General features: G+C 47.8%; 1 protein-coding gene across 2 annotated transcripts in view; it reads right to left on the bottom strand.

Annotated features, from left to right (window-relative positions):
- KLF11 (KLF transcription factor 11) overlaps window positions 1-12496 on the bottom strand; it is a 469199-nt gene extending 456703 nt beyond the window's left edge. Inside the window, exons 1-4 of one of the 2 annotated variants that reach the window (XR_011336828.1) lie at window positions 12425-12496; window positions 9952-10206; window positions 7638-8631; window positions 4883-5666 (exon numbers count right to left, since the gene is read on the bottom strand). Coding sequence is in view for 1 of the 2 variants with exons in the window: in XM_069850514.1 (XP_069706615.1) it covers window positions 5362-5666; window positions 7638-8631; window positions 9952-10206; window positions 12425-12466 (1596 nt within the window). In the remaining variant the exon portion in view is untranslated. Of the gene's footprint in view, window positions 1-4180; window positions 5667-7637; window positions 8632-9951; window positions 10207-12424 lie in introns of those variants that run through there. The other variant, XM_069850514.1, reaches the window with a different exon arrangement.
- Window positions 12497-13266: the final 770 nt, after the last annotated feature.

Below are 13266 nucleotides of genomic sequence, written 5' to 3' on the forward strand. Positions count from 1 at the left end.
TATCAAATAGTCAAAGGCAAAGCATGTTTCTGCACCCTGGAATTAAGGTGCAGTGGATTTCACAGGTAACCTTTTCAGCGTCATCAAGAAGAGAAGTGAAATCACTCTGAACTCAAGAGAGAATACAACACAGAAAATTAAATCTAAAGTATCCTTCCCATCTAAGAAAACTACTCCTAGGACAGGGTGTGCTCCAACTTCCTCAAGTTTTCTGCACGCGCATGGTCTTCTGCATACATTGGGATGTAAATGTATCCCGGTTTCCTCCTCCTGCACACAAGGACTGAAGCAGAAACTGAGGGAGGCTTCATTTGACAGCAGACTAAACTGGTCTGGGAAGAAAACACCTCTGTGCTAACACACACTGCAGGGAAGGAAATCCCACAGGCTGTGTGGAGTGCAAGCAGAGGTGGCTGAGGGTTTGAGGCATCCTGAACTGTCTCACTGTTGTTTCTTTAACCCGTAGGATGTCAGGTTATGAGTCGTGATTTATTTTTTCTCTGTGTACAGAAGCAGTTTGCCTTCTCACGGCCATAGCCTGCCTGCCTCAAGCTGCCTGGCCAGACGTGACCAGAAGGTAAACGGGCAGATGGGCGTGAAGATTAAACTTCAAACCCAGTGAGATTTATCCCAGCAGATCAGCTCTAGCCAGCTGCAACCCCGAGGCAGGATTTGGCTCATAAGAAATGAGAAGTGCCACCTACGTCACTCACAGGGTGTCAAGCACAACTTTCACAGCTGGAATTGGAGAGTTACCCAGAGCTGTAGCCCAAGCCAGAGGAGCACAGCAAGTACAGAACCACCAGGCAGCACGGGTCACCTCTGCCCAACCACCACCAAAGCTTCAGAAGAGATTTATGCTTTCAGTGTCCTCACTGCAAGCAGATTGGTGCTCATTGGGTTTGTGAGCAAGACGAGGCAAGCTGCCACTAAGCTGGAGGTTTGGCTGTAAAACCACACACAGAGAGCATTGCTGGTCTGACTGCAAAATGTAGCACTAAATCAATGAACGTGTTTGAGCACACATACATTTTTCTTTAGAAAATTATTAGTTTTCATGGATTTAGAAGGACTACGAGATAGAAGGACCATGAAGTCCAGAGAAGAGCAATGAAGCTGATGAAGGGGCTGGAGAACAGGCCTTATGAGGAACGGGTGAGAGAGCTGGGGGTGTTCAGCCTGGAGAAGAGGAGGCTGAGGGGAGACCTCATTGCTCTCTACAACTACCTGAAAGGAGGTTGTGGAGAGGAGGGAGCTGGCCTCTTCTCCCAAGTGACAGGGGACAGGATGAGAGGAAATGGCCTCAGGCTGCACCAGGGGAGGTTTAGGCTGAACATTAGGAAAAAATTTTTCACAGAAAGGGTCATTGGGCACTGGCAGAGGCTGCCCAGGGAGGGGGTTGAGTCACCTTCCCTGGAGGTGTTTAAAAGTCAGGTGGGTGAGTTGGTGAGGGACATGGTTTAGTGTTTGATGGGAATGGTTGGACTCGATCATCCGATGGGTCTTTTCCAACCTGGTGATTCTATGATTCTATGATACCTGTGTTAGTGTAGCAGCTTGGAAGGCTTCCTCATATGGGAGTTGTTTTCTCTCACAGGAGGAAGCCGTTTCAGACTACACCTTCTGGCTGCGCAGAGCAGCTCAGACCACAGCTTGGGTCTAAGAAAAATCAGAAAGCTGAGCACAGAACTGTGAAATCCATAGTCATGTTGCATGTAAACAAAGTGAGGGAGGCAACATAAAAATTGGAAAAAAAAAATTACAGGTATTGTTTAGGATATGACTTGATACTCAGAAAAATCTTTCTTGAAAAACAGTGGTAGGAACTGACAAGTGGGGCATTTTCTGCTGGGAGACAAGAGCATCATGGAGACTCACAGAGCCCAGGGGCTGAAGGGTTTGTGCTGCTCTGTAAGAGCGTGGATCCCACTGTAAAGCCTTCCCTTCCAGTTGTTCTCTTGAGGGGGAAGTACGACCATCTGTAAGATCTCATCTTCCACACACACAGAAACGATGTGCTCTTCTGTGAGTGAAGCCTTGAGTTAGCGGTGCCAGATCACTCTCTGGCAGTTCCAACTGCAAAGACTGAGTCACCGCGCAGTGACAGGCTGTGACAGGCTGTGACAGAAAGCTGGTGTTGCTACACCCTCTCCTCCCCTTCTCTTCATTAAAACGTGACCCAGCTAGAAATAAACTTTCCTGCAACCTGGAAACTGGTCAGAGGGAAAGAAACAGCAGAGACACTTTAAATTTTTAAGTAGTTGCTGCTTCTGTCACCATGGCTGGACACCTCCTTCCGAGCTAAGACCTAGAGGTGACACCGAGACTGCCAGAGCCACTTCCCTGACAATGCACAGGTATGCGGGAATGGCAAGAACCAGGGCTAATGGTCAAAGTCTCATTTCTTCTTCCTTTCCAGCGTTTATGCCATGCAGAGCTTGCAACACCAACAGAACGGCACTCAGGCCATCGCCTTTTCTTGATAGCTTCTGGAGGCCATGGCAGAAGAACTGTTATGAACCACAAGACTCTTAATTTTCAAACATCATGCAAACCCTCAAACCCTGGCGGTGCTGTACATCTTCTGGCAAATACACAAGTGTTGTAAGTCAACTTGTGGGCCCCAAAGTCTTGCACTGGTCTAGATATGCAACAGAATCCAGGTGCATTTACATAGTTCTGGAATTGATGTGTATTGAGCCTGAAAATTCACAGGTTTTTTATGATTTAAAACCAGTTGTTCCATACTTTTTATTTAATAGAAGTTAAAAAACAGGTACAAAAATGTGATTCCATTTCTTCAAAATATAGTCTCAAAATAAAAATACTGAACAACATAGTTCAGGCAGTAAAGTGCAACGAGAACAGATACCCAGTCATGCTTAATCCATAATTAACCCTTACACAGCAGGAAGGAATAGAAAGAGCAAACAGAGCAAACAGATACAGCCACACTGCGGCTCAGCTATCCATGCGCATCCACAAGAGCCACACATCCCAGACATGGGTGGTAGGAGGCAACACACATATCGCAGGTAAACCTGACAAGAGGCAGCCGTGCCTCTTCTGTATCACGACACATATACACAACAAGCTTTCTTTTAAATTTCATCATTTCCCTGACCCAATGTAATAAACTAACGTAACTTATTAAATTATGACACGAATTCTCCAACTTGTTTTGTTGAGGTGAGCACCATGAGTGGCTACTGGGCTGAGACAGGATGCTCTTCTCTTGGTTAAAAGCATGCTGAACAGTATCCAAAAGCCAAACTTCCTATTCTAAGGGACTTCTCGGAAAAAAAAAAGAGCGAGCAGCAACGTCTTTTTCTTCACCACATGAATTTGGGACGCTGGGCATAGACAGAGAAGAGCAGCGCTGCAAGCATCCATTTTTCCAAGAAGGGGGGTTTCAACCAAGCCCTTTGGAGAGCACAAAGCGAGGTTTGCAGATGCACCCACACTCACCAGCACATACACCATGGCCAGTGGGATTACAGCGTGTGCTGAGTGAACAGGGTGTGAGCATTTGAAAGGCCAGGCACAAAAACTTCAGTACGTTTAGCACAACACTCCAATTTAGCGCAGTCTGACAACTTCCTACTGTTAATTATAACTATTGACTTAAGTGTAAAAAATAACGCCACATTCTTCTTTCAACTGAAACAGGTCTCTGCTGATTTCAGGGGAGTGTTAGCTGAGATCAGCAAGGCTACACTTACATAGATGAGAACCATGCTTTGCCCACACCTAGAAGCAAGATCAGGATTTTAGAACAACAAAGCAGTGCAAGAGACTGTGCATTCCTAAGCATCCACATTTTACACATCCAGGAAAAAAAGAAAAAAAAAAGTCTTCCTCAGGGCTCAACCAAACTTGAGTGCAGGACTGGCTGAAGGAAGAAGAGTCCAAAAGGAATAAACGCTACAGAAATATTTCATCTGGCAGGCAAACTGTCTCCCAGCAAAACACCACCTGGTGTTTCACAGCACAACAGCTCTACTGTCAGCTCTGCTACAAGATGTATGCACATCCTTCCACACCAGGGAAACTGAGCAGTCTGTGCTACGGGCATTTTGGTTTATTACTCACACCATGCCATGACAACACAGCACTCCTGCAGCCAGCAATTCCACTTCTTAGCCATATTTACACTTGGTGTGAAAGAAAATCCATTCAACAGGGAGAATATCTCATTTAATAGAAAAGGGTGATTTTATACAAAGTACTGTGGAGAAGTATAAGGCCACATGAAAAGCATCATCAAGGTGACATCGTGGCTATTTCATAAGTCAAGACATAATTAGTACTCCCTCTGGTGCTTTGATACAGGTAAATGAAAGCCTTGAACAAGCTCCTATAAGGTGCACAAGCATCCACGATACATAAAAAACCCTTAACTTTTCTATTTCCCCTGTACTAAAATAAAAAAAATACAGACAGACCCGGTTATTAAAGGATTATCTTGCCATTTTTGCATTTTTCTGTAGATTCTGATATGCTGGTTTCATAGGACTGAAAGTAAAACATGATTTTTAGTGTCAAGGCTTCTAAACAGTGTTTGTGCTTCTACCCCTATCAGAGCTCCTTCAAACTCTCCTCCACCGAAGTAAGGACTCAGGAATGCCCAGTACATCAAACTTCTACCAGAAGTCACACCGTTTTCCACTTGCAAAGGGTATAAGTTTATGAAGTGTTGAGGATTGCAACACTTCATTTCTATAAGAAAGTCATTCTGGTTTGGTTTGCTTTAAAAATGATGACACGCTTCAATCTCAAACCTCCAATGTCACCTGTATAAGGAGGGTGTAACAGCACCAGCTGTGAAAATGTGAAAATCCCAACCACTAGGAGTTATCAAATATTATGCGTTTAACAAAACCGTCTGAATGCAAGTCTTTAGGTTTACTGAAATGGAGTTTACAAAACTCTGGGTCTCATTCTGCACACCACTACTAATGCAGGTCAAGTAATTTGCCTGCAAATCAAGACCAAAAGGAATAAATACAAAATATTTGGTACAGAAAATACTCGTATAAAAATTAAAAATCACCCTGTTTTACTGTCCATCAGAATATTAACAGCAGGCATCACAAGTGACTTTTTTAACCTATTGCCAAAATCATTTCCAAAAAGTTGTACTTTCCGGAAGTGCTGGTGATTGCATTTGCCCAACAAATAAGGAAAGGATGAGGAAAGACACGATAATTTTTCACTTGGAACTATTAACAGAGGTCCTAATCTGAAGGAAATTAAAGTATGCAAAAACGTGGAGGGGGAAAAAGCCATTGTCAGTTCTGTTGTAGCCATCAGAGCTCTTCCCAATTTTCAGAAAGTTTGTAGAGAAGGAGCTCATTCTCACTAGCCCTGACAGACAGACGATGGCACAGGGATGAGCATACTCAGAGCACTGCTGCTTTTTGGTTTCTCCGCTGTGGCAATCCTGTTCAGTTTGCCAACCTCTGCCTGCCAGCTGGGGATCTTCTTCGTGGTCATGTGGCGGCGAGTGTGCTTTGTCAAGTGATCGCTGCGCATGAAGCGACGCTCACACACGGGACAAACAAACTTCTTCTCGCCCGTGTGAGTTCGACGGTGGCGCGACAGTTCATCTGAGCGGGCAAACTTCTTGTCACAGCCTTCCCAGTTGCAGCTGAAAGGCTTTTCTCCTGCGGGACAGAAAAGAAGCATAACTTATTTTTGAGAAGCTGCAAAGAATTACATTAAATCCTGCCCTGTCAAAATTGATGAATTCCACAGAACTGCTCATGAGTCCAGTCAACGTGAGCCTAAGGTCCAATTGTGTTCCAGATAAAAATCATAGGTATCGTTTCTACTTATTCCCTAATATCTCTTTATATATTCCTTAACCAGGTCTATTTTTCTAATTGTCCAAAACCCTAGTTTAAAGAAACAGGTTCTTCATAAAGCTACCTTATCTGTTGACTGAACTAGAAGCAATCCCCTGCCTCCATCCCTGTGTGACCACAGCTCTATGGCTGCTGCAGGTCATCAGCAAATACTGCAGGCAAACAGGAAGTCTGGAACCAAGCCCAAGAGTCTTGCTGCTCCAGTCCTACACACAAACACACGGCAACAGCGAGTATTACCCAGGAATGGCCTTATCCTGCCATCCCCACGCAGCTGGAGGGCCAACAGACAGCTAGGCAAGTTCTGCATGCCCAGAAACAAGAGCTGCTAGGAAGGCTGCCTACGTCAGCTTCTGCTCATCCTGGGTGACTGCTTAGCATCAGACCAATCCTAAACAACGCGATCTACCACCTGCAACCCCCATAAAGCTAAGATAAACCTCTACCACTTGGCCCAAATTGATGGTAGCATTTCAGAGCAGAATTAAGTGTCCAATAGGAAAGAACAATGCTTCTGTGGGGCTTCCTCTTTCAGATATCGAGAGTGAAGTTCTATGTTTGGTGTTTGTGATATCACCTAGCTACCAAGTGATAAGGGAAATGATTGGAAAAGAAAGCTGAACTACTCTGCCTTCCAGTCCTGTAACACGGACTGTCTAGTGAGGGGTCAATGGACTTCAACGCCCATAGATGTCTTCCTAGTCATCAGGATACAGGGACACACACAGGTCCCCTACGGATTAGCGGCAGGCACACTCAAAACAAGACACTTGTTGTGTTGCTAGTTTATGTTCATCCTGTAGCACCAGGTTAATTCTCAGTAGCATCCAGCGCTCACTCTAACGGCAGAAGTAGAAGCATCACTCCACTTCCGAGCTCTGGTTTACAAGGATTAACAGCTTCGTAAGGGGTTTAAGCTCTTTCCCCAAAGGAACTATAAAGACAAGCTGGCAAACTAATGCAAATCCTGCAACGGTGGCTGACATCCAATAAACCACAGTGTCCGTGGGGCAAGGGAGGGTGATGGAAAAAAGCCAAGGAAAAACAAAATTAGACAGACTTTTAAATGAGTTATTCTGTACCATCTCCTGCTATGCCTATCCCTTAACATCAATTTTAACTTAACAGGACCTTGAAGCCAGAAAAAGGACAAGTAAAGCACACATATACCGTCTCCACACTGACCAGATTTTATAGAGCAAATCAGCTCATATTAATTACAAATTGTTTTCATTAAATTTAAAATTCCCTTCCTGTAACTGAATAAATAGCTATGTTCCTGTAGCAGCAATACCTCCAAACACAGTAGCCCATTTAGCCTAAACAAAAATCTGGAAAAAATGTGCAGTTTCTGACTTTCTTTTCTTTTACTCATGTAACAACTAAGACCCACTCCTTGTACTACTGTTTGCTTACACCAGACCTCACCATGCCCCCAAAACAGGGACTTGAACAATTCATTTTGATCTAGTCCAGATGGCAGGATTCCACTCAAATCTAAACACACACACACACAGAGTAAAGCTTTGCTCCAACTAAAGCACGTGAAATTCAGCTAACGCTATAGGGTCAGCTGAGGTCTCAGAACAAAGTCTGTCTTGTTTTTCTAGCCGACGGAGAATGAACATTCCACCCTTGTCCGAGATGAGCAGAAGTTTCCCGGTCACCTGCTTCTTCCCTTTCCTATCCCTCCCCGTAAAAAATGTGCATTTCAGCACTCCAATGCAAGCCAGTGCCAGACTAACAAAGAACCTGGCCTGTCATACATACCAGTGTGGGTGCGAAGGTGAGCTTTGAGGTGGGAACTTTTGAAATAAGTTTTCTTGCACCCAGGGAAGTTGCAGACGTAATTCCTCCGTCTAGAAAAGTCCATCTGAGGGGCACAGCTTTGACCAGAAGCAATGAACATAGGAGCGGGAGCAAGGGGCAGTAGCTTGGTGTTTCCAACAGTCATTACTGTTTGCGGGCACTGTGGTGTCTGCGTGACAGCAGTCTGTGGAAGAACCAACATGACAGTCCCCTGAGGCACAGAAGGTCCCATGAGTAATGGCTGAGAGAGCGGAGCTGTCTGGGGTAAAATAGGTTTCATGGGAGTTGAGACTGTTGGAGTTGAAGGCTTGGCATAGGCGTTAATCATACTGCTTTGTCCATTTAAAGGGATCATTTGACAGAGAACCTGGGGGCTTGAAACAGGGGCAGGTGTCACCGGAGTAGCTCTTTTTTGCACGTCATTCTCACAATTCTTTGGTAAGTGGGTCTGTGGCGAAACAGGCCGGACTGGCAGTTGTCCTTTATCAGTCACGCTATCACTGGAGTCATGTGCATAAGGTTGATGTACTGGAGAGGTTTTGTCCATTAAATCATCTGGGGCACAGGTGCCCTGCGGCAGTCTGGAATGCCTTCGGTCATCTGCTCCGCACCAGTCTCTGGAAGTGCTGTAACCTGAAGTTACCTTTGTTTTCTCTTGCACAGCAGGAATGTGATGGTAAGCAGAACTATCACCTGTGTGACGTATCACGCTTGTTGCCATGGCCTTGCAAGGCTGAGGGGCAGAGGATTCACGTATCGCTGGCTTCTGGCTGCACTGCCGCTCCACGCTCATAACAGATGGCTTCGTTATGGGAGAGGCACCGGTCGCTGATGTGACTGAGCAGCCAGCTGTATTTGCCATAACGGTCCGTGGTTTGGAATAAGTGACTTGTGAGGAGAGCAGCATAGCAGCTGATATCTCAACAAAGTCAGGGCTGTGCGGAGGGGTCATGCACTGCGAAAAAAAAAACACTATTATGCAGCAGGATAATTTCATAGCACGAGATTTTCACCATCTTTACAGTGGAAAAATAAAATTACACTCCCTCCCCAAGGTCTCAGACCCACCTTTTGGGACAAACTGATTTAAGGGCACATTGCCTCACCTAATGGTCACTCTGAATATGCTCAAAAACACATTAATAAAAGGAAGACAATGAGGCAGACATAAACCTACATAAAACATTGCATGCCTGCTCGCTGTGCTACAAAAATCTCTCATTCCTCTCAGCAACGGGCGCAGCTTAAGAAGCTATGAGTTCTCTGCTGTTCAGAGAAAACAGACTAGCAACAGGTAGCAATACTGCACCCTTTCAATTTCAAGCTTCCAGCAAGCCCTAGATCTTGTATCAATGATTACCCCATCAGCTGGTGGCTACCACCGAGATAAAAACAAAAGGGACTGCTCCTTCCCTTCTTATTCATTCATTTCTCTCTATGCTTTCTTGCTGCCACCACCTCTCCTTCTTCCTTTACCATCGAAACCTCATGCCTATCTCCCATGCTGCTCGAGAGACACTGACAAAGCCAAGTGGCAGGAGCAAGAGAGAAGTGAATCAACCAGCTGCCCAGCCTCTTTCCTCTATCACTTTCCTTCTTCCTGACATAACTGCATACTGGAAGTCTACTGGTTGAAATGAGCCTTAACCATCTGAAACCTGAATGGCACCAAGCCTTTTTCCTTCTGTTGCAGGATAAATGGTAACAAAAAAAACCCCTGTGATTCAACTGAGATTAGTCAGCTGGAGTAGACCAATGGGCTGGCGAAATAACAGACTGCAGGTAGAAACACACAGCATACAAACAAACTAAATTGTCTATTTCATAACGGTAACCTATACTTTCTCTTCTAAGGACCTGAGTGAAGCCAAATGTCATAAAGAGTCTTTTCCATGCAGTGCTTGCAGACAAGTCAGTGCCAAATCACTGAGGGTCACTCTGCCATTCTCACTCAAAGTGCTCCAAGAAACCTACAACAACCAGCCAGACAGCATCCTCAGCTCACCTGTCAGATTAAATAACCCATCAGCAAGCTTTCGTATCTAGATTTAACAAGGGACCAAACTTCCTTAATTTGCTATTCCAGAGGCAGAAGAAAAAACCTAAACTCAACACGCCCACCCCACCAGTCTGTGCATACGCACAGCACCAGCCATACTGTAGCTATTCTACCCAGGAACACACAAACACGAGTGTCTTTTTCCAGCCAAGTTAGAACGTTGCAGAGATGTAGCACCCAGATGTTAGGCACATTTTACATTCACATTTTTCTTACCAGTGTAGATAAATAGTCCTTTGGTAACTCAGACGTAGCCTCAGCGTGCATTGTGAAATCACCAGAATCCGAGAAGGGCGTAAGCGGCCTTATCTTTAATATGTCACCTTTCTGCAATCTTTGACCCCAGGAGCTCATACAAACAAGCGCTTCAACAGCTTCAATGTCATTCTGCTCCAAGGTGCTGCAGGTAGACCTTTCGCTGTCATGACGCTGCCTTTCACGGATAGACTCATAGATGTCCACAATGTCAACCTAAATGTAATCAGATTACTGGCTATTAGGACAAGTAAGAATACAAAGCCAACACCACCCACATACTGTCTGCTCAGGATGAAGGTCATCTGAAAATGATCCCATGCCCGCAGCAAGACTTTTACCAACCAGCTCTACTCTCACCCTCCCCCACCAGCTCATCTCCTCACCTCTGCTACTCTAAAAAAAAAAAAAAGGAAAAGTATGGTTTGCAGGAAAAGAACAGAAGTGTGTGCAGCTCACACTTCCAGAGTTACTTTCCTGGACTGCACTGCTCTGAATAAACAGATCCCATGCCTGCATACAAGCAAAAAGAGGAAAAAAATAACAACTTCCAGTTTTGTTTAGACCAGGCTCTTTCCTGGACCCCAAAGAAAACTGCTATTCAGCACTAATCTCATTCTCACAACATTTAGAAGAAAAATTTCAGCTGACAGTAAGATGCTTTGAGGTACAACCACTGATTCAGAGGACAACACCTTGCAAAAGCATTTCAATCGTATTTTTACCAATAGGAAAGCCAGGGAGGGGAAAGGAAAGAAAAGCGCCTTCAAATTCTTTCAAATAGAGAAATTGTGTTGTACTTTATAATGATACTACATAGGTGTGAGGTATCACAGAACGCACTGCGAGTAGCGTGAAGACAAATGTGATCATGTTGATTTGTTTCCAAACGCAACCATCACAGAAAATTTGTGTGCCTGCATGTGCATGCATGCAAGCATGCAAACACTTGGCTTCCCTGTGAAAGGACACCCAAACCTCATAACGCTCTCTCCGTGCTTGGCAGTGTCTCCAAAAGCTACCTTGTGCAGCTGGTTTATCACCTGTGTGCCAGCTCAGTTTCAACTATGTGTCCAAACTCTTCCAGTCTTCAGGCACAGCAACTAGCTGCAAAGGCTGAGACTCGGAAGCCGGGACCAAGATTCTTGGATCTGATGCTGTTATGCAGCGTGCTCATAAACCGCAGCGAAAGGGGTTTACCTACAAAAGCACCACTACGTCACCAGCACAGCTTAAAGCCCCAGAGGGAACTATAGTGGTTGGGTGACCTCATTAACACACCCAAGTCAACAAGTTTTGATACTGAATAAGTAATGTGGAATGACCCTGGCTCAACAGTGTCACAGAGATGCACCGCTGAGTGACATCTCACTATGGGGATGTGCATGGCAAACATGTTAAACGTAAGGGATCCAAAATGCCAGTACTGGACTCACAGAGGACTTTTGCTTTAAAGCAAGAGGTACTACACGTGGAGATGTGGAGCCCTGCAGATCAAGGCTGGAGGCAGGGAGTGGTTAAAGCACTACAACAGCCATCCAAGCGTGAACCGCCTTGTCTTAGAGACACTTCTAAGAATTCTCACTGAAAACAGCAGGAAAGAGGGCAAAACCTCACGATGCTGAGGGGGGTTAAAAAGTTTATGATGCCGGGGCAGGGGGAAAGACCTGATGATGCCTGCAAGCCCAGACCCAGAACATCAGAGAAGGGCCACACCAGGCACAGGTTTGCACTAAGCAGCCAGAAAATCTCCTCTCCTCAAAGCGTGACTGCAGGCAACCAAGCTGGTAGAATATTTTTCCCACCCCTACGTCTCAGGAGAGCAGTTTTCCCTAAAGAAAGGGAAAAAAATACATTATCTGCTTCAAAATAAAGCCCCCAAAGCATGCTTATCTCCCGGCGGGCGCTGCATCCCGGCTCCTGGGACAAGGATAAGGGCGCCTGTCCTCACCTCACCCCAAAACAGCCTGTCTCGACGTGTGGGGACGGGATGGGGGCGGTGTCCAGGGATCGGGGACCCCTTCCCTGGCTGGGAGGGGCAGCTAAGGGGCGGATGGCGGGAAGGGAAGGAGGAGGAGAAGGAGGAGGAGGAGAAAGGAGCAACTCCCGCCCCGACACGCTCGCCCTGCAAGTGATGGAGGCAACACCCGCCTTGGAGGGCACTGACCCAGCACCCCCTCCCCGGCACCACCGACCCCCCCAGGGGGAAAAGGGGTCTGAGCAGCATCCCCCGAGAGGGGGAAAGGGATCTGAGCAGCATCCCCCGAGGAGGGAAAGCTCCGAGCGGCACCCTCGCCGGGGGGCAAAGGCTCTGAGCAGCCCGCCCTCGCCCCCGGGATGGTTAACGGTGCCGAGGAGCCTCCGCCCGCCCTACCCGCCGCCCAGCCCGCGGGAGCCGCCCCGGCGCCCCCTCCTCCGTCTCCCCGGCGCTCACCGCAGACGCATCCCCCATCTCCGGGCAGGGCGAGCCGTGCATGGCGGCAGGAGCACCACGAGCAGCCCCAGCAGCAGCAGCAGCACCAGCACCCGCCCCAGCCGGTCCCGCCCCCCCCTTCCCCCGCGTCCCGGGCCGCTCCCCGCGCGGGGCCCGGCGGGGGCGGGGGGGGAGGGCAGCGGCCAATCGGGCGCGCGGCGCGGCCCCGCGCGCGGCCAATGAGCGGGGGGGGGGGGGGGGGGGGGGGGCGCGCGCGGCGGAAACTGGGGGAAAGGTCGGCGGGGCGGGGGGGCCGGGGATGCCCGGGGGGGGGCGGGGCGGGGCCGCTCTGCGTGCGGAGCCGCACGGAGGATCCCCGGGCTCCCCTCGCTCCTTCCTGCTCCGGCCGCCCGCTCCTCCCGCCCCCTTCGTTCCCTCCCTCTACCCGCCCCCTTCACTCCCTCCCTCCATCCTCCCCATTCATTCCCGCCTCCATCCTCTCGCTCTTCCTTCCCCCTTCATTCCTTCCCCCTTCACTCCTTCCCCCTTCGTTCCTTCCCCTTCATGCCTTCCCCTTCCATTCCTTCCCCTTTCATTTCCTCCCTCCATCCTCCTCCTTCATTCACTCCTCTTTCATTCCCCCCTTCATCCTCCCGTTCTTCCCTCCCCCTTCATTCCCTCCCCCTTCATTCCCTCCCCCTTCATTCCCTCCCCCTTCATTCCCTCCCCCTTCATTCCCTCCCCCTTCATTCCCTCCCCCTTCATTCCCTCCCTCCATCCTCCCCATTCATTCCTGCCTCCATGCTCTCGCTCCTCCTTCCCCCTTCGTTCCTTCCCCCTTCCATTCCTTCCCCCTTCATTTC

This window comes from Phaenicophaeus curvirostris, chromosome 2, assembly GCF_032191515.1.
Source record: "Phaenicophaeus curvirostris isolate KB17595 chromosome 2, BPBGC_Pcur_1.0, whole genome shotgun sequence".
In the NCBI taxonomy this organism is placed as follows: domain Eukaryota; kingdom Metazoa; phylum Chordata; class Aves; order Cuculiformes; family Cuculidae; genus Phaenicophaeus; species Phaenicophaeus curvirostris.